Source organism: Mycena indigotica, assembly GCF_014461135.1.
Source record: "Mycena indigotica strain 171206Taipei chromosome Unknown Mind.scaff0003, whole genome shotgun sequence".
NCBI lineage: Eukaryota > Fungi > Basidiomycota > Agaricomycetes > Agaricales > Mycenaceae > Mycena > Mycena indigotica.
Genome location: NW_023503002.1, coordinates 5,838,492 through 5,858,932, shown reverse-complemented (window position 1 = coordinate 5,858,932; position 20,441 = coordinate 5,838,492). Strand labels below are relative to the sequence as shown.

General features: G+C 52.3%; 1 protein-coding gene across 1 annotated transcript; it reads left to right on the top strand.

Moving 5' to 3' along the window:
* Window positions 1-16,808: 16,808 nt before the first annotated feature.
* MIND_00406600 (C3H1-type domain-containing protein) lies at window positions 16,809-18,347 on the top strand (the record flags this gene model as incomplete). Its single annotated transcript, XM_037360890.1, has 1 exon — window positions 16,809-18,347. The coding sequence occupies one exon, from the start codon at window positions 16,809-16,811 to the stop codon at window positions 18,345-18,347; it is 1,539 nt and encodes a 512-aa protein (XP_037223775.1).
* Window positions 18,348-20,441: the final 2,094 nt, after the last annotated feature.

The window sequence follows — 20,441 nt, the reverse complement described above, 5'->3', positions numbered from 1 at the left end:
CATTCACACGCTGCACATTGTTTACGAGGACTCACTTGCTTAAGCTGTCCTCAACTCGGCGCGACCTGGCTGAAGACCCGTGGGCCGTAGAGACCTTTGGAGGCTAGGAGGGCGTACACGGAGGCGAAGACATACAGACTCGCAAAGGGAATACGGTGCGTGAGGATCCTCCCTTCGGTTTCCTTGTCGTTTTTGCTCATCCAATCCTGGTCAGGCACATTCACGGCGCTGAGTGCTGGGGCTCGAGACGCTCGATGTGAAGGCGGCATTCTGTGCGTTTCCAAGCCGCTTGAGCTCTTCCATCGACTTACGAGTTTACTCCAAGATATCTGTTGCTTAGTCTAGCACCAAATCAAGACACTGCTCTGACTCATTGTCTAGTACCGGTCTACTCAGAATGATCTATTCAAGGATTATGTATCGACTCCCCGCCATCGGCCTCGTCGCTACGTCCCGGCCGCGCTCAGTGGCGTCGGCATCTTGATCCCGGGATAAACACGCGGTGGCAGCGCATCGTGACGCAGCGATAAAGGAAACCCTGAATGACGACGTTGCTCGTTGGATTGAAGAGGCAGAGCTCCTGCGCGGGGTTGTGCCCCAGGTTAGACCGCGTGAATGGTGTCTCGCGGAGACTGAGATGGGTCTGCGCTGGGTGCTGCTGAAGCGAAACGAGTAAAGCGCGGAGGACCATGATCGCGGACGGCGTAAAGTCCCGCAGCATGTTTAGGGTGGTGGCGGGGATGGTGAAGGAGGCCATAGTCGTGTCGTCTATTGGAACGAGTAAAATTGTGAGCAGCCAACGTTGGAATCGAAACTCACTGAAGACGATTCGCCACCTTAAGGACCCGTCGGCCTCTTCGCGGAACTGAATGGTGAAGTCGAAGATGGTACCGCCTGCGCCGATGAGAGGCGAATGTGCATCGACGACCAGAAGAGCGTTCGACATGGGAAATGTCGCCAGGAGCGGACCAGGTTGGCCGGGTATATTGGCAGCAGCTTCGATTGTAGTAATGTAGAAGGACAATGTGCTTTGTAGAACGCGACGGTTGTATGTGAATTGTTGCATGTCGAACTCGGAGAAGGTTTGGAAACTTGGGTTAGTTGGAGAGACAACGGTGGCGAGCGCATCTTTTATACTGCACAGTGCGTGAGCCAGAGAGGTTTAGAGCATTGCCAACCCGCCTCAAACGGTGCGTTGCGCAAGAGATTATGTTCTGCTGACGACGAAAGTGGGTGATGCTGATGTTTTCGAGGCGGAGCCAGAGTCAGAGAGAACCAGGGGAGGCCGATCAAGCTTCAATAGGCTTGAGGCGACGACAAATTTGGTGCACAGGACGGACTTGTCATGAAACTGGGGATGTGGAGAGCTTCCCATAGTGTCCGGGCCCAACTCTGGTATGAAGGCTGATCCGACTTGAATGTTCCAGCTTGTCTGTAGACGAGTTCGAGCGAGGAGCGGTGAACAGATGTCGGAGCAGTCCCAATACGAGTTGTTGCTGGCTGTCGTGGATGATGCCGGGGATGGGAGACAGCACGGAAGGTCACCGGCCTCAAAAGAGAGGCCGCCTCTCCCGTGTCCGCTTGTGAATCGAGAGGCTTGAGCTCGGGTTGAGCTGCATCAGTCAGCGCCTGCATATTTGCTGCTTGATTCGGTTGCTTGATCTTCGGTGTTCGGAGATGCTGACAGGCTGTATAAAGTTTAGAGCTTTGTTAGATTGCAATTAAGCGCCGTAGGCGTCACTCACAACTCCTCCCCAGCGGATCAGACATGAGGTAGTCGTTCCTTGCGGTGAATATAGGTGGAAACCTTTGAAAGAAAACAAAGTGCAGCTTGACGATCCGATATCGCCCCGAGCTAGGTGCTCTGGCGTTGACTGCGCTGTTAGCCTATAAGTTCAGAACTCCGGGCTCAGTTGCGCGCAAGACGCTACCCTTCTCGTCGAAAAGGGCGAATGGTGGTTGACAGGATGCGAGAGAACACCGCCAACCGTCTCACATTGGTGGGCCTGATATGGTCGCAAACGTTGGCGCGCGCCTAAACGGGCGCTTAAATGCGATGCCGGTGTATTCCATTCGACATTCAAAGGAGTCAAGACGTGATCGAGGGAGCCAAACTTGATAAAAGGGTGGCCATGGCGGCGTTGGTGAGGTTTGCTTCACTCGCGGTTGGCTGCACCGCCATTCGATGGCTTCATGGCCACTCCCAGACGGAACGCATTCGACGCTGAGTGCGTCAGAGTTACAACGAGAAGGGCAAGATACAGATGTTGAAGTCCTTCGTGGCGTTGGCGGAGTTGCAGAGGTCGTGACATGGCTACTCTTGAATGGTAAGTGGAGATAGTCCTTCTACTTTCCGACGCTGATGTAGAAAGCCCAGGCCAGATATTTGCTGCCACGGACCTCGTCGTGAGCGAAACGACAAGCAGACTAGTCTATTGGGCGATGATATGCGGTATTGCTTGTTTGAACGAGGCGGGCGTGTGTACTGATATATTGTTTCAAGGCGGCGTCGTTCACGGAAGTTTTGTCGTAGATGCATTGATAAGACTTCCGGAGGGCTTTAGGGTTGACCGTAGCTTGGTGCTCAGCGCACTAAGGCGGTCGGCAGAGAGCAGCAAGGCAATCCAGCTGCAGACAAATGCTTTTCGCGCTCGGCAAGAACATGTCGACGGAGTTCCAACCCAGACATTGCACCCGGTGGTAGAGGTTGTATTGCATACTTGCGGAGGCGATGAGAGGTTGGCGGTATTCGCACGTTGTGGGGTGGAGGGATGTGGACGGCAACTAGCCGCAGAAGAGGTGTGCGGTACTCATTCTGAAGCTGAACGAGTAGTAGACCAATGAGGGCAAGATATTCCGCTGAGTTATGAAGCCACTGTGAGAGATTGAAGTTCTGCGGCGCGCGATTGAAGGGCATTGAGGAGGGAAGACCGTTGTCGCTGGTCGAAGATGAGAATCAGGAACAACCAAAGTTTGTCCCAAAAAGGAAATCACTTTTCTCTTCTCTTCCTCCGTGTCGATTGGCGTTCGAAAACCGTTGCCGGCCATGGAGCGCTCACTGACACTGGACCACGAGGCCTTGTACCACACCAGACATCGATTTCGAGCTCGCATTGCGAAGACGTGGCTCATCGACGCACTCAGGCTGCGGAGTCAGTGCGTACAGCGGAATGGGAAAGCCAGAGTTGGGTGGTGGAAACTGTTGGAGAGCGTGAGGTTCATCGGTGCCGTGCATCTCCAGAGCTCTTGAAAGTCTCGACAGTGCGTTTCTGGCGTTTTCCTCCGACACAATACTGATATTTTGCTAAAACTCAGGTGCCCCCCACAAAACGATGTCCACTGGGTGTAAAACGACCCACACATCCTTCGAACCGAGATAGAATGTACCATGTTAAGATATCATGGAATTTCCGGCCCGCCAGGTGAGTTTTGAGCAACGTATCCCTCTCTTCAATCTCATCTTCTGCAGTGCTCGTCAAATGAGTTCACGACTACGCTGTCTATGCCCCTCATTCCAACGCTACACCGCACACGCATACCATGTACCATCTGCGCCTTTTGCGCTCGGCCCCAAATACCGCACGACAGCGCCGTGGCCAACAGCTTGTGCCTTGAAGTCACGAACCGCGCGACACATATTCCTCCACGCCCCCCCAAAGAGCCTCTCGCGTCCCCAGCATCCTCTTATGCTCCTGTATTGTAGCCCTGAAGTCCGGGTGGATTCTGTCACCCCGTTTCCTGAGCGACATTTACCCTCCTCCTCTCCGATTTCATGAATCCGGCACCAGGCTGTTGCTAGTCTTGACACCTCTATCGCTTAAGGCGGACGTATATGCTAGGACATCCACATAGTTCCATTTTGTTCTTGGGACTCCGATCGGTCTTCGCGTCAGACTCGCCGTCGGCAGTCCACAGAGCTACTACACCCCGCCGTTGCAGACTCAAATCTCTGAGGGTCGTTCAACGAGTACGTTCGCTTTGCAATTTGGATTCGTCAATTGACAATATTTTGCAGGTGGACTTTGAGGATGCTATACCCTGCGGCCCGCTTTCCCGCCCAGCATAATCGAGGTCGGAGATGACGGTGAGAACTGCGTGGGCAGATGAACGGAAAGGCCAAGCCGCGCGCTGCTTACGTGGCATTTTAGCAATGGAACCCGGTATGGTGTGTTGTGTAGATGTAGCCTTGAACCGTCTTCAAGTCAACGCCACTAAGTATGTCAGAGGTTTCACGAATCGTTTGCTCAATTGGTCTAGCTAGGGATAGAAAACTTTGTTCTATCTTATCCTTCCATCATCGTCGTCACTATATTCTCAGCCGTGCTCAGTGGCGGGGGCATCTTGATCCCGGAATAAACACTCGGTGGCAGCGCATAGTGACGCAACGATAAAGGAATCCCTGCACGACGACGTTGTTGGCGGGATCGAAGAGGCAGAGTTCCTGCGCGGGCTGGTGTCCAAGATTCGATGTCGTGAATTGTGTTTCGCGGAGACTGAGAGGTTGCGGCGGGTTCTGCGAAATGGAAACGCGGAGAGCACGAAGGACCATTGTTGCCGAGGGCGAAAAGTCGCGCAGCATATCCCGTGTTACTCTGGGGATGGTGAAGGAGGCCATCGTGATCTCGTCTTCGAAATATATCAATAAAATTCTGTTGTCGACAGAAAAAAAGCCTGAGGCTTACCATCGGGCTTACCAAAGACCACTTCCCATATCAGAGACCGATCTGCTTCTTTGAAATGCACGATAAAGTCTGCGTAGTGTGCGCCGGTTGCACCAATGAGACGAGCAGTTCCGTCGAGGACCAGGACAGCATCCGCTGTGGGGAACGTGTTTCAACAGCGGACCGGGGCCGGGCATAGTACCGTTGGCAACGGCTTCGATCGTGGTGATGTAGAACGACAACGTGAGGTGGATGAGCTGCCGATTGCGTGTGTGGATGTTGTTTTGGCTCTGCATGTTGAAACTGAACAGGGCGCCGAGATGCTGGAGACTCCGGCGACGCCTGTCCATGTTTTATACCGCACCGTGTATGCGCAAAAAGAAGCTGGAGACCATTTCTGCCTTCCTGGAACGAAGGATTGTGCGAGCGGGGTATTGTGCTGGGGACGAAAAGAGGTGATGGCAATATCTTCGAGCGGGAGCTGGGCTCAGAAACAGCTAGGGCAGCCCGATCAGGTCAGAGGAAACACGAATTTGGGCACTGGACGGACTGTGTATGACCCCGGAAACATGGAGAACTCCCAATGATCTCCCACAGTTGAACGCTATCCCGACCGACTTGTAGATTCCAAGATGTACTGATATGTCGATCGGTTGGGGCGATTGGCGAAGACCAAATATCGAACGAGTCCCCAATATGAACTGTTGCCGGGGTGGCAAATGATGCCGGGGACGGATGAGGGGCGGGGAATTCTACAGGCCTCGGAGGAAGCTAATCGTCGAGACTTAATGCAGGCGATAACTCTGACGCTGAGGCTGAAGCTCAATCGGCGCCACATCAGCCCAGCGCCGCACGAAGAATGTTACATGTAGCGCAGTTGCTGCTTGATTCGGTTGCTCGATCTTCGGTGTTCGGCGATTTTGACATGATGCATCAAGGTCAGAGCCTCGTTAGATTGGGACTAGACGCCATAGGCGTTAACGAACGGTCCGCGTGGAAATACAAAGCACACCCGGAGAGACAGGTAACGCCGGAAGGCGGCGCGAAACCCCTTGACCCACAACATCTTTATGACGGTGATGGTGCCCGAAGGAATTCCTACTGCTTGCATGTGCAAATAGGTGTGATATCCAGTAGGTCAGGTTATGTGATGATTGACGGGGCGAGTGAAGTTATCGATCCTGATATGGTCGCAAACTTTAGCGCGCGCCTAAATGAGCGCTTGAATGACGAATCGAAGGACTCTAATTCGATGGCCAAAGGTAAGAAGACGTGATTGAGAGATCTGCGCTTGATAAAAAGGTGGCCATCGCGGTCTTGGTGGGCTTTTAACTCACTCGCATCGCAGCACCATTGACAGTCTCTGAGTCCCGGTGTCTATGCCTTCACGCCGTTCGAGCCAGGGTTTGCCGGACCTGCCGTCACGGGAAGAGGATACGGCCGTTGAGGTATTTCGTGGTGTCGGGGCGGTTTCGGAGGTAGCAACATGGCTGCTCATGAATGGTCAGTCGTGATACTTATAACTCGCAAGACTAACACTGACTTGGAAAGCCCAGGTCAGATATTTGCGGAGACGGATCTTGTCGTCGGCGAGACAGCCAGTCGATTTGTCCATTGGGCTATGATATGCGGTATGTGGTTTCGCTCCAGTTGATAAGACATCGCTGTTTGAAGAGACCTATATGCTGACGAGAATTTTTCAAGGTGGCGTCGTCCACGGGAGTTTTGTCGTGGACGCATTGGCAAAACTTCCGGAAGGCTTTATGGTGAATCGCAGCTTGGTGCTTAGCGCATTGATACAGTCCGTCAAGGCGGGAAAGGCAATCCAGCTTCAAACAAATGCTTTTCGCACCCGCCAAGAGTTTGTCGGCGGGGTTCCGACCCAGACTTTGCATCCAGTTGTAGAAGTCATATTGCAAACTTGTGGAGGAGGTGAGGCATTGGTGGTATTTGCGCGATGTGGGATTGAGGGATGCGGACGGCAGCTGGCTGCAGAAGAGGTGTGCAATAGTCACAGCTCTGAAGCGGAGACTGTAGGGCAACGAGAGCGAGATATCTTGGTATAGTTTGAAGGCATTTGCGCAAATTGAAGGGTGGGTTGTGTTCCCGTAGCGTATGTCGAGGGAGATGACCGTTGTCGATACTTGCGGCTGGTCGAAGATGAGAATCAGGAACAACCAAAGCTTGGCCTAAAAAGGAAATCGCCTTTTGCTTCTCTTCCTCCATGTCGACTGGTGACCGAAAACTTCTACCAGCCATAGAGGGCTCTTTCATACTCGACAACAAGACTCCGCTGCACGCGAGAAGCGGATTTCGAGGTCACAGCGTGCTTGCTGGCCATGACGAGGCAAAAGGAAGAGCGAGGTGGTGGATTCCGAGTCTGTGAGGGGGCGCCGCGTTGGTCGTCGTTCTCCGGAGTCATAAGCCGCTTCCATGGTGCGTGTCTGGCCCCCTTGTCCCTACTTCACACTGATCTTCCCATGTAGCCCAGGTTGCGGTCACCGGTCGCCTATGCTTTCCTCTGTATCTTCTTTGCACCACACGCCGCGTACACCTCCTGCACACCACTTACAACTTATGTCTCTACGACAGAATCCGCGCCCCAGCGCCGCGACTAACGCGTTTTCCTTCGATGCCCCGAAAACCGCCCGACACAGCTCCTGCCTGCAGGGCTTCTTTAGTGTCCATAACACCGCAATACCGCCTCTACCGTACCCCGCCGCTACCGTTGGATTTCCTCGTGTCGCTCCTCCTGTGACCTTTCCCTTCCTCCTCTCCCGCTACCCCGGTTTTCCGCTTAAAGCCTGTCGACAGCTTTGATACTTCTGTAACTTCAAAATAACATGTATACGACCACATTAATGTCGTTCCCTCGCTATCTTGCGGCCGTATGTGGGGTTGTCGAGTGCAATTCGCTCCTTCTCCCATACATTCTTTTCCGCACCTTTCGACACCGTCCTCTGCTTTCTCCTTATGCTTTACACGGACTTCGCTTTACGGTAGTGCCTTCGCGAGCTAGCTGCAAATAGTCGTCCTCTTTGGTATCTCCAAATGAAGTTCTACTGCCCGTTATCACTCGCGTCCCACATCCTACTTTCCCAACTCGTTTGTCAACAAATGTGCAACTGAATCTTCTCTACCTACCTCTGAGACTTGTACCCTTCGAATGGAATCGTCGTCTTCGAACGATAATCATATCCGACCTTGATGACGGACGGAGGAGTTGATGGGAGTACTGGAAGGAATGTCATCAACGCCCAAGGAAGAGTCCGCTTATCGAGCTCCTCGCGCTGCCTATAAGTTTACCGGCACCAGGAACGCGCAGGGGAAAAGACAAGCCCAGGCGGCAACTGGGCTGGTTGCCCGACGCACCCTGGTTCTGCGTGCAATGTGGATGCCTGAAGTTGGTCTCGCGCCGGAGGCCGCAGTACGCATCCTGCATGCAATTGTGACAGTCTGACTAGCGCTTTACGCCAAGTGTCTGCACGCTTCTGGCGAGGGCAACGGCTCGCCACTAAAAAATGGTCTCGGATGGGAGATTGCTAAACCCACCGACACGCTGCCGAACGCGTCGAACGCGGCTTTTCACGAACCTTCAGCATGTACTGCCGCACGATGGATAGCTTCGCAGAGCCCATCGCGCTATCGATATCCTAATACTTCTTGGTCATCCAAATGGGCCTGCACTGGCAGGCCGCTCCGAGTCAGCAAAAACTTAAACGCCTGCCTGATCTGACTGGATACGCCCACGGCCCGGCTCGAACGGCGCCGCACGTTGGCCGAGTTTCCGCGCTACTGGGGCTGTTCGTGCAAACGGTTAGGCTTTGAAACGTGGTGTGCATTATTGTGCAACCAGGGGCTTGCGTAGCTCATGGGATCAAAAGCAGTGGCTACCATCGTACGCCCACGGCCCGGCTCGAACGGCGCCGCAACATGGGGTAGGGGGGGGGGGGGTCCCAGGGGGGGGGGTAAAAAAAGCTTTTTGTATATGAAAGATTTAGGTCTTATATGGGTGTAAAGACACTGAAAATATAGTGTATACACTCCAATTTCTATAGTTCACAACCCTCATACTTATATCTATATACTTTCGGGCCCATAAGCTTGGATAGCCCACTCTGTTATAGGTCCATGGACAGGTAATTGATGAGAGGTGAACATGTTGAAGAGTTGATATGGCCTGCCATGTGTGTTTGAAGATTCCAGGTACATATATACATACACATATACACATACACATATATAAAAAATTTTGCAAAAAAAAAATTCACAAAGATGAAATTTTTTATCCCACTTTTTGATCGCATCAGTTTCCCTGTTTTCTTCAAGTTTTCATTCTACCCAGCCTGCAGTGCTGTTCGATGGCGGAATCGACGGGCAGTCGACCAGGCCTGAGAGGGAGAGCTTGAGCGCATTCACAGTGGACTTAAGTTCAAGGGGGAGGTGGAGCGAGTTAACCCCAGGGGCGGCGGAGATGGTATAACTGCCAGGTAGCTTTTTCTCCCAGGCAAGTCGGCAAATCCGAACAGGGACTTTGGAGGGGGCAGGGGGTGTGTCTTTCGCTTCGGGCTCGTTGTAGGGCAAGGGAGTTGATTCATCATACAAACAAGTGAAATGATTTACGGACACGAACGAGGGCACACCAGTCACTCGTCGCGGGGGACAAAATCCTCTGCTGGAACCTCCGAATGCGCCTCCGCTAGGGCCGCAGTGTCAGACAACCGGGCGAGTAGCTCTCCCAGCATCTCGTCGCCGAGTTGCAGGATTACCTCGTCGAGGATGTCCACATGGCGGACGTCGGCGGGGAGCAGGCAATCCCGAGCCAAGTGATTGGCGTCGCCGCATCTGAAGCAGGCTTGATGAGGGGCACCCCGAGCCCTAGTAGTGCGCCAGCCCAGATAGTCACGGAGGTCTGGGGGGGTCGTTCGAGGACATGATGCCGTTGTTGATCAGGGGGTCAAGTCCATGGCGGTACTTGGTCACCTTAACCAACGCATCTTCGAATCCGGCAAGGTCCATTAGGTCCTCGAAGTTGTCGGTGTATCCGTAGACATCCTGCATTCCCATATGATAACCTGCGCTCTCAAGGGTACCGCAGATCATCAGCTGGTGACATCAAGTCACACATGTCACATAGGGTAGGGTGGGTCAGTGGGGTGCAATTTCACTTTTTGGACTTGTGTCTGGGGAAGGTTCAGGGACATCCAGGAGAACCAGAAATACACAGTTATATGTTTTTGGCACTTGTTGCCAAAGAATATGGAATGTTTGATGGGCCTATTTCCTAATCGGGAGAGTTTGGTGATAAGTAGAGTCCTAAACAATGATATGGAAGCATGTTATTTACATTTTCTTCTTTCCTTCCCATATGATGGTATGTCTTAAATGGCCCTGGCATAGAATCCAATGGGCCCAATGCTGTATCCTGTACAGACACTGATGACAAACAATTTCCTTTTTGGGAAGTCACATAGCTTAGTCATGCTTATGTCAATAGGGTAGGGAGGGCTGGCTGGTGCTTAATTCACTTTTCTGACCCAATGTCTAGGATTTTTTTTGCGCGGTACCCTTGCGCGCTCTCCAACTTGGCGAGCGCAAGGTCTTGCTCGTTCTCCTCAATGAATCGAAGGTGAAACTCGCAGAGGAATAGGTTCCACCGAGGGAAGGGGAAAGGGGTTTTGCTCCCATGACGCTCTGCCCACTGCTGAGCAGGTCCCTCTGCCATATAGGACATGGCGTAGCAGACGGCCTTTTTCTTCACTCGGCTCTCCGTTGAACACGAAGGCCTCGGGGGCAAGCCGGGCGTAAGTCTTGACCGTGTATAGGAAGGTGCGGCCATGTTTGCGGTCTCCGTTAAACGCAAACGGGGGTTTGGTCGTAAGACCAGTTTTGAGGCAACAGTAATGTCACCAAATAACACATCCGCATCGGGGGCATTCGGAGATGCCAAAGTCAGTTCGGGAGCTGCAGAAGGTGGTGTGGCAGCGGAAGCCTGGGAAGCAAGATGGGTGAGGATATTGATGAGGTTGTCTAGTTTCGCCTCAAGTGTGTCCATGCGCGTGTCAGCGTCTGGAGCAGCTCCGGTGGACTATGAGTTGACGAGCCTGAACGACACACCTTGGTAACTCCGCCGCGCGCAGCTGTTTCCGATCCCCTCCAGCGCGGCATCCTCCATGCTTTCAGGCCAAGCCAAGGCCAGAAGACCACTAGGTGGACATAGCGGGCGTAAAGATGACAAGTAGTGGTCTTCTGGCCTTGGCTTGGCCTGAAAGCCATGGCTTTGGCCTGGCTTTCTGTGGCTTTGGGAGGCATGACATCTCTCAAACCCTCTGTATGCTTCCTACCTTTGACTCATAGTCCACCGGAGCTGCTCCGGACGCTGACACGCGCAATGTATCAGAATTGGTGGAGATATGGCTGGATCAGTATGCCTGATGGATAATCATAGGTAGCATAGATCAACTAATAATATTCCATTGACTGGGATATGAATCTTACTGTTTGGATATCCTCAGTACTGCTTAAATCAACTCTGCAGCTGTTCTCGTCATATTAATATCATTTCATCAGTTGTACATCAGCTAGTGATTGGCCATTGTTGACACAACTATTGAGCCACCACTATAGGTTACTTAATGAAAGTTGTTTCCATACTTAAAATATACAACTTTAATTTTTGTGACAATATGTAACATTCTGCAATGATCGTATCCTCAAAAAGTGAGCTTTCCTTTTTTGGAAATTGATCATGCATAGAACTGCATGTTATAGGAACATAAATTCATAATCCAATTTTCGTTTATGTGATATATGGGACTACCAGTCACCCTTTTGCTACTTGCATAGAAAAAGATCCTTTTGGGTTGAATGTCACCTGTGTTACCCTGTGTGATAAATGTAACAAATGGATCATCTTGTCACAAATGTACCATTTTGTCACACCTGGACTTAGGCCTGGATACTAGCAGAATTATAGTAGCTGTGGCAGCATAGAATAGGACTTGGTAGCGTAGAGAGAAACTTAGAGGCTATGCAGCAGCAAGATATTTGAGAATTATTGCAGTGTAGCCTCACTTCTAATTAGAAGAGATATGTGGGATTAACAGGTGGGTTGGCCAAATACTCTAAAATATGGGAGGCTGCCAGCTCGGAGCCTGGATGCAATGAAATCATAAAATGGGGTCGACTGCACGTGGGAGCAGTGCGGCGGCCCGCGTGCATGCCCTTTCCATTGATGCACATACAATCGTCAGCTCACCAAAGTTGCGCAGAGAACAACAGAAGCGTATTGTGGGCTTTGATCTTTCATTGCTGCTGCTGCCGCCACACAGCCGCGGGCGCCAAGATAGAATGCAGTTAGGTGCCACTGGTCCATACATGACTCTAGTGTCCAGCTTGCACCATAGAATACTTAAAAGGCTTGAGAGTGGAGGTAGCAAAAGTAGACCCTTTTCTATATCTCATATCATGGCCCGTCCCGAGTTGAACGAGCAGGCATGTCCAGCGGCGGCAGCGCATAGGCTACAGAGCTGTAAGGGCAACCCTGGAGACTCTGACGAAAGCCTAGCAGGGGAGGATCCAAAGTGTGAATAAAAGCTATGGAAATACACGGAGGGACCGGCCTAGCAGGGGAGGATCCAAAGAGAAGAAACTCTAAGGTCCACCCGCTAGGGCGCCAACTATATACTGGTCATCCGTAACTGCCGACATAGAGCGCAGAAGGCCTGAGCGGCGTCGCAGGCTCTGTCCCAAGGTGACCGTTGGGAGGGTCTTGACGGATCGGTGATTGTGTAGGCGAAGGAGGCCGAGGACGAGGGTTGGGGTAGGTCAGAGCGTCCCAAGGGGGCACCAGTCGGATGCCCCTCGGATGCGCTTGGACGGTCCGAAGGAGGCCGAAGCAAGGGGTTCCCCTGACAGTGCCATCACAATGATCAACAATATCAACAACGTTCACGGATCTAGGGGAGCGTGGTTCAACAAAATCAAATCTTATCTGGTCAACAATTAAGTTGTCGTCATCATCGTAAGCGTTCCTGAATCAAGTTTCCACTATGGGGAGCAATAGAACTGCTGGTGAGTGTGTTATATTCTGGGGATCTACTGTAGATTACAGTGGAATTATATACCCTGACCCTTACCAAGCCATAGGCGTTATATTTTTACAAATGCAACTAGCTACAGCTAGCATAACAGTTGTCAAATACACTGAGCAGGGCTTTTTGTCACATATGTCACATTCCTCCAAAGGCTTATTTTATTTATTTAAGACTACTATTATGGTAATTGATGATGGAACTGATGGCATCTAGATAATGTCATCAATGTGGAAACATTTTTGATTGCTATCAAAAGTTTTGATGATTGTATCCAGCTACATCATTTCTGTCCAAATTGGGATTATTAATTATGTTCTATATATATAGTCTTCCAAATTATATAACGGGTCTTCGGCCTGAAGAAAAGGAACTTAACATTCATTTATTAAGTATAATAATTATTAATACTGATGTTATATCAAAGTTTGATCAGTCTTATAGGGGAACAGAAGACAAATGTACTAACTGCACTCAGGCCTCAGTGGAGCTAGTGGATTTGACACCAGATTGACTCAGTGCACTCAGTGCAGTTGTCAAATGTGCACAACTACAGGTGAAGCCCTTACCACCTTATCTAATCACTGGCTGCGGCCCACGGCGTTTCTGCGGTCACGTGCTTGCTTCCAAGGCCGTTTCAACACACCTCTGACGCGTCGCACCACACGTTTCAATCTATCCCTTGCCTTTTAATCTATCCCTTAATGCGGTCGGAGACGTCTCAGTCGCCCGTGTTTCGCGTCAGCGCGCGTTTGAGCCCAAACGCGCCCTTTTTGTGTTTCGGGGCGCCGGCCGTCAAAACACCCTGACCCGGCGTTTCCAGTCCCTTTCACCCACCTACGCATCACGTGCTCGTCAATAGAATAATATTTGGCTGTTCTTGTGAGAACTTGAAGCAGATAGTGGTATTGAAGATAATGTTGCGGATTGATTAATGTTGCGGGAAAAAAAGTTGTGGAAATTATGCACTCTGAAAATGTTTTGCAGAATTTGGGAATGGGTGTGATCTGCCACATTCTGACAATTTTGGGAAATAAAGCTGCAGAAAACAGTCTTTTGTTCAAAATTGCAGAAAACTCAAAATTTCATAAAGTGTGTGTAATATTAATACTTCCCCACTTTGACCGCCATAGGCCGACGATTCAAGCGGCGAGGTGAGCACGCGTGGGAGCGGTGTGGGCGCATCGCGTGCTGCGAACCGATGCCACTGTGTGCGCGTGCCCGCGTGCCTGCCCTTTCCATTGACGCACGCACATACAATCCTCTGCTCGCCAAACGCAGCGATGTTGCCTTTTTAGATGGTATCACAGGAGGGTCGTCTTGCGCGCTTCGTCTCCGAGGAACACGGACACTTTCGTGCTTGGAAAGACTTGGTAAGGCTTGTCAAACTAAGATGCGCCCGGCGCGGGCTTCGATCTGTCGTCCACACCCGGCGAGCCGCGGGCGCCGAGATACTGATCGCGTCCAGCTGGCGTGTTAACCGTTCATGACGGCGGCCGCTGCGCGATTGGTGCCCGGCGTGCGTGGGGCGGGCGACGACGCCATTGGCTGGCCGCCGGGTGTGTTTGATTGTGGGCGCGCCGCGTGCCCGAGGTGTGCCCGAGCCGGACGGAGTCGCACAAATATGACATCTCCGCGGGGCCCGAAGCAGTCATCATCCAGGAAAAAAAATGCGCTATACCCGGGACGCGCAGACGCGTCGAACGCCACCCCAAGTCGTGCCCCCAATGGCTTCTGCGCGGGAGCCCGAGACCACTGTCAGTCGGCGGCCCGTCCCGTCAACGCATGAGGAGCTGCTATGGACGACCAGTGCGCAAAAACATCGTGCGGCGCTCGTCTCGAACGAGCCCCGGAACGCCTCCCGTGAGTCCTCTGCCCCACAGCCGTCGCCACCGTCCGACCAGCGCACAGAGGCCGCCGGTGCTGCGCATAGAGTGCCAGTGTCCAGACGAGCCCATCGCGGGCGGAGAGGGGGGCGTGGGCCTGCCCTCATCAGCGTTCGAGTCCAGTGACGATTCTGACGATGTCGTTGGAACTTGGCTGGCCGAGGAGGTTCCTTCTCCACCGATGGATCGCAGGCCCGTCCTGTACCCGAGCTGTCAGCCTCAGCCAGCCTCAGCTGTGGCACGCGGTCTGCACCTCTGACGCCTGCCGACTCGGAAACGGCTCGGACCCGTCAGAACAAGCTGTCAGTGAAGGGGCCAAGCCCAGTGTGAGTGGTGGGCAGTCAGGACCGCCGCCAGCACGATGTCAACGGCAGAGGGACAAAATCCAGAAAAAAAAAAAAACGATCCTACATCGCCCCCGAGCTAGGTGCTGTGGCTTGACTGCGCTGTTAGCCTATAAGTTCAGAACTCCGGGCTCAGTTGCGCGCAAGACGCTTCCTATTTCGTCGAAAAGGGCCAATGGCAGTTGACAGGATGCGAGAGAACACCGCCAACCGTCTCACATTGGTGGGCCTGATATGGTCGCAAACGTTGGCGCGCGCCTGAACGGGCGCTTAAATGCGATGTCGGTGTATTCCTATTCGACATTCAAAGGAGTCAAGACGTGATCGAGGGAGCCAAACTTGATAAAAGCGTGGCCATGGCGGCGTTGGTGGGGTCTGATTCGATGACTTCCTGGACACTGCAAGATGGAACACATTTGACGGTGAATGCACCAGCGTTACGGCAAGAAGAGCAAGATACATCCGTTGAGGTCCTTCGGGGCGTTGGGGGAGTCTCGGAGGTTGGGACATGGCTACTCATGAATGGTGCGTCATGATATAGTCATTACCAGTGCACGATTGACCCTAAGCGTCAAGCCCAGGTCAGATATTCGCCGCAACAGATCTAGTAGTGAGCGAGTCTACCAGTAGGCTCCTCTATTGGGCAATGATACGAGGTATGCGCTGCTTTCTAGGCGGCCTTGTGGGCTGACAATAAATTTCAAGGTGGTGTCGTCCGAGTTTTGTTGTAGATGCCTTGATAGTTCTGCCCGAGGGCTTCAGAGTTGACCGCAGAATGGTGCTGAGCGCTTTGCTGCGGTCGGTAGAGACCGGCAAGGTGATCCAGCTGCAGACAAATGCTTTTCGCGCTCGGCAGGAAGATATTGATGGAGTTCCCACCCAGATTTTGCACCCAGTCGTGGAAGTCGTATTGCGCACTTGCGGCGAAGATGATGTATTGACAGTCTTCGCCCAATGTGGGGTTGAGGGATGTGGACAGCAGCTAGCCACGGAAGAGCTCTGTGCCAGTCACGACTCCGAGGCCGCGCCAGTAGAGTTGCGGTAGAGCAGAGAGAATGTCAGAAATCGGCGCTATAAGACCACGCCGCACGCCCCCGATCGAGTGCCACAGACGAATAGCTTGACCACTACCCGAGGGTACAAAGGGAACGAAGGGAGATAAAAGCGTGCCCGACAGGCACGTGGACTGCTCTATATATACGCCACTCCGGCACAGCCCTAACCCGGGCTCCGGCCGGTCCCGCAATCACATGCGAGATGCGCATCACCGCGCGTCCGCTCTTCCCGCTACCGCTAACAGAGAATGTCGTAGCTTGATATCATTGCATAGCATGCTTATTTAAATGTATGTGCAGACTGGTAAACGCGGGTTGCGAGGTCGCCTTCGCCGAAAGTGTGACAGTTGACTTGTAAGTGAGCCCGATCGGAGAGTAAGAGTCATTCAGGGGCGAGTGAGACGGAAACTGGTGTTGTCCGTCCATGGCTAGCACAAGACTGTGTGTCTGTGACGGGTCTGCATGGTGCTTAGAATCTGGTGTCAAGACGTCGGTAATCGAGACAGGAGGGCCGAGGCACCGGACCCACCTCTGAGCTTTGAGCTGCTGAGCACATGCACGCCTTATTATCCATGACCCAACCGCCCTCCGGAGCATTGCGAATTCGATACAGTGCGGCCCAAAACGCTCCGCTAATTAAACGACGTGGGAGAGCAGAAGAAGGAGGGTCACGGCTGTGACATCGGGCCGACGCCAAGGGACACGTAAGTACCTGTTGCCGAGTGACACGTCACACACACCCCTTGACAACGACTCACCACATCCACTAATGCCACCTCATCCACGCGGCACTTTCATTCGCTGCCGCCTCGCCGAGCTCGCTGCCCAAACCAGTGATCTCGAGGCCGAACGCGCCGCTCTTACCGCCGAACTCGACGCGCTCCCCTTCCCCGTACTTGCACTGCCCGCCGAAATCATCAGCGCGATATTCTACGAGTCGTTGGACCTCGTGGCCGGCCACCCCGTACGGGTTCTCCTTGCGATCTGCTCAGTATGTCGCGCTTGGAGGGCCGTGGCTCATGCGACCCCTGCGCTGTGGACACTCGTCAAAATCGATTCTGTGTGGCACAGGCGCCCCGTTACGCTGCTCAAGTTCTGGCTGGCGAAATCCAAAGAGCTCCCTCTGGATATTGGCCTGCGTCTCAGCCGGCGGAATGACCCGGAAAATCTCAGGGTATCCAGGAACGTTCTGAAGACGCTGCTGATGGTTGCGCATCGCTGGCGGACTGTTGACGTGTGCTGCGTTCACAAAGGCGGTCCGCTGACACTCCCAGTGATTGAGAACTTGTGCTGGCCCGCGCAGTTGCCGCTCTTGGAAATATTCACGCTCACTGGACTGACATTCCCCCAGTCCGAACCGCCAAACCCTATCGGCGATGCAACTGGTCTCGTGTCACAAGCCCCCCATCTACGCCATCTGGAGATAACCCCATCTCCATTCCAAACTCCTGTCGGCGGGCCGGTTCTACTACCATGGCTTTTTGCTCCGTCGGCACTTTCACAACTCACTGAGTTCTGTATGGCCCCTTCGAGTTGGGGCGACCTCCTCGATTTCCTGTCATGTACTCCCGCGCTGGAGACACTTTCAATTTACGGGGGCTCATGCGATAGGCTCTACAAACGACACCAGCCGACGGTTCTCGTCACGCTCCCGTGTCTCACTACTCTCCACTGCGTTCAAAACATCGGACACGTTATCGTCGACAACCTCACACTCCCGGCGCTCCGCAAGTGGGTGACAAATGTCGCCGGCGTCGTGGATAAACGCAACACCGGGCGGCTAGCCAACTTTTTGGCGCGCTCGGCCGGCCAGCTCGAGATACTGACGCTGCTCAACGTGCCGCTCGACTCGGGTGCAGATGACGGCGTGGTTCGCTCCGATGGCATTACGCAGCTGTTCACATTGCTTCCGACCGTCAAGGAGCTCAAGCTATCTTATGCCGCCCTTCGGCCAGACGTGGACGCGTTCTCCCATTATTCCCCCTTCGAATTCGAGAACATGGGTAGGCGGGAAATGGCGGGAGATACCTTACTTCCACTGTTGGAGACACTCCATCTCGAAGGGCTGCCCCGCGACGACCAGTGGTACCTCGACACACTGGCAATCTGGCTCCGCATTCGTGCAAAGCGCTATGGCGGCGCTATGACGATCAAGAGCGTGGAGTTTAGCTGGCGGGAATTCACGGAACAAGCGTTATCAGACGATTTGGCGGAGATCGAGACGCACGGGATCAAAGTGAAGGTCCAAAATAGCAAGCTTGGGTTTGCGAGGTATACAACGTCAGAGCAGGATACCAAGGGAGAATAGAATCTCGGTAAATGTGAATTTGATGATAAATATTTGACGTCAGTTGGACATGACCACATTTAAGCTTGTTCAGCAGAACGCGCACATTGTAGCCCATCCTAGTTGCATAATATTTTGCTCAATAAGCTCATAATTTTAATTCCTAAATCCTGCCGCGGATGAGACGCCGGGGCTACCTAAATTCACCGCGCTTCCTATGTTTCTGCATGATTGGGCATCTTCGAAACGCAGAGAGGATGGTAGCAATTGCTGCCACTTATGGCGCGAACACCATGAGTTTCGGCGCGTGCTCGCGGCTGTAACGGCGCTGGAAGAGGGCCGCGGCATATGCTGGATGCCCCGGGACAAGCGCTTCAGCAGGGACGCCCTTATCATCGGCATAGTCTATAACATGTTTTTTCATTGTTTATTAGAATTGTGAGCTTTTTGACCATTTTGGAGCTTTGTGAAGTGAGCTTTTGTGACGGTTTGGAGGTTGTGCTAGGAGCTTGGAGATCACAGATGAGAGCTTGGAGCTTGAGTTCGCAGCTCATAGAATAGAGGTTGGAGGTTCAAAATTGTTGATGTGCTGAATAATCTTGGGACAATTTAATCATATCAGGGCAAATCATGATTTTGTAGAAATCCTCTAGACAAATAATGAAAATAAGGGGAAAATCAGCAAAAAAATGAACATAATATATGAAGGGACTATATATATATATATATATATTTATGGTAAATATTATATATATATATTTATGGTAATAATAGATATCAGAATAAGGTACACAACATTTGATTTTATCAAGTGTTACTAATGTCATGGCCACCAAATCTATTTGTGATAAGTCTCAGTAAACTAGTACTGAGCAAATACAATTATATGATGTTTGAGACATAATATATTATATTCATAACATATTCAGAGTCTCAACACAATAATGTATTCGTAGTATAGTATAATCATATTCAGATGAAAAATAATTATGTTAGTCTTTATATACTGTGGGCGCTAGGGGCTGATCGGGCTTGCTGAGGGTCGATCAGAAGGGAGCAGGGGATGTCTCTGGTCGTCCCTGGTCGCTCCGCTAGGAGCCCAGGGACCATTCCTCTGGAAAGGAGCCATGCCAAAGTCGACACTAAGGAGTGTTTGGCAATGCAACAGTAAGGAGCTCCCTCCTGATCCCTGTGGTTGTCTGGGGCCGATTGGGCCCGCTGTCAAGGGCGTCCGGCGGCGCATCATGATCCCTGATGGCGGGTCATGATGGCTTGATGGCTGACTAAAGCACAATCTGTGATTATGTCACTTCTCTGGGATATTAGTATTGTTGCTCAGTGCTTTGAGCTTGTGAATATATGAGGGCTTGTCAAGCCCTAGGGCTCTAAGGATGGTGAGGGCCCGTCGGGCCGTATAGGGCCCGACGGCCCGACCCGAACCGTCACATTGGACTGGGTGGTTGGAGGATGGAGGTTTGGGTAGGAGGTTTGAGCTGGGAGCTCATAGCATTGACTTGATCACATTTGTCTCTGAGGGCTAGTGGGTACAGCACTGAGCTTGCTCTTAGTTAACCATGGTCCAAACTATGGTTCAACCTTTATCAAATTTAGTGCAAAAAACTTTTAGACCAAAGTCAACTAGCACAATGCCGCCTGACACTGCTGACATCGCTTGACACTGCTGACATCGCTTGAATGAATACTGAATGTGAGGAGAGAAAACCTGCGCGGGGATTCCGAACAGCAAGGGATGTGGGCCGAGAAAAATGGTTTTGTATAGCTGTTGTGCGTGTCTCTCGAGCCACAGAGATAGCCGCGGGAGTTGGAGCAGCAATACAGGGTTGTCGTATGCGGTTGCTGTTGGCCGACATTGCAACGCCAAGAGATGTGGCCCCAGGCAGGGAGAGCAAAGCAGATGGATGGGTGAGCATTGTAAACGAAGGAATCACCGAGCCTGAGGCCGGCCGAGGATGCCCTGTCGAGAATGGAGTCGTCGTGACAGATAGATGGCCCGATACGGGCGGTGTTGTGTACGGAGTGATTGAAGCCGCGGCAGGAGCAGGAGCGGACCCAGAAGCCGTTGCGCCAGTCGTTATGTGTGGTACAGGTGTGGGC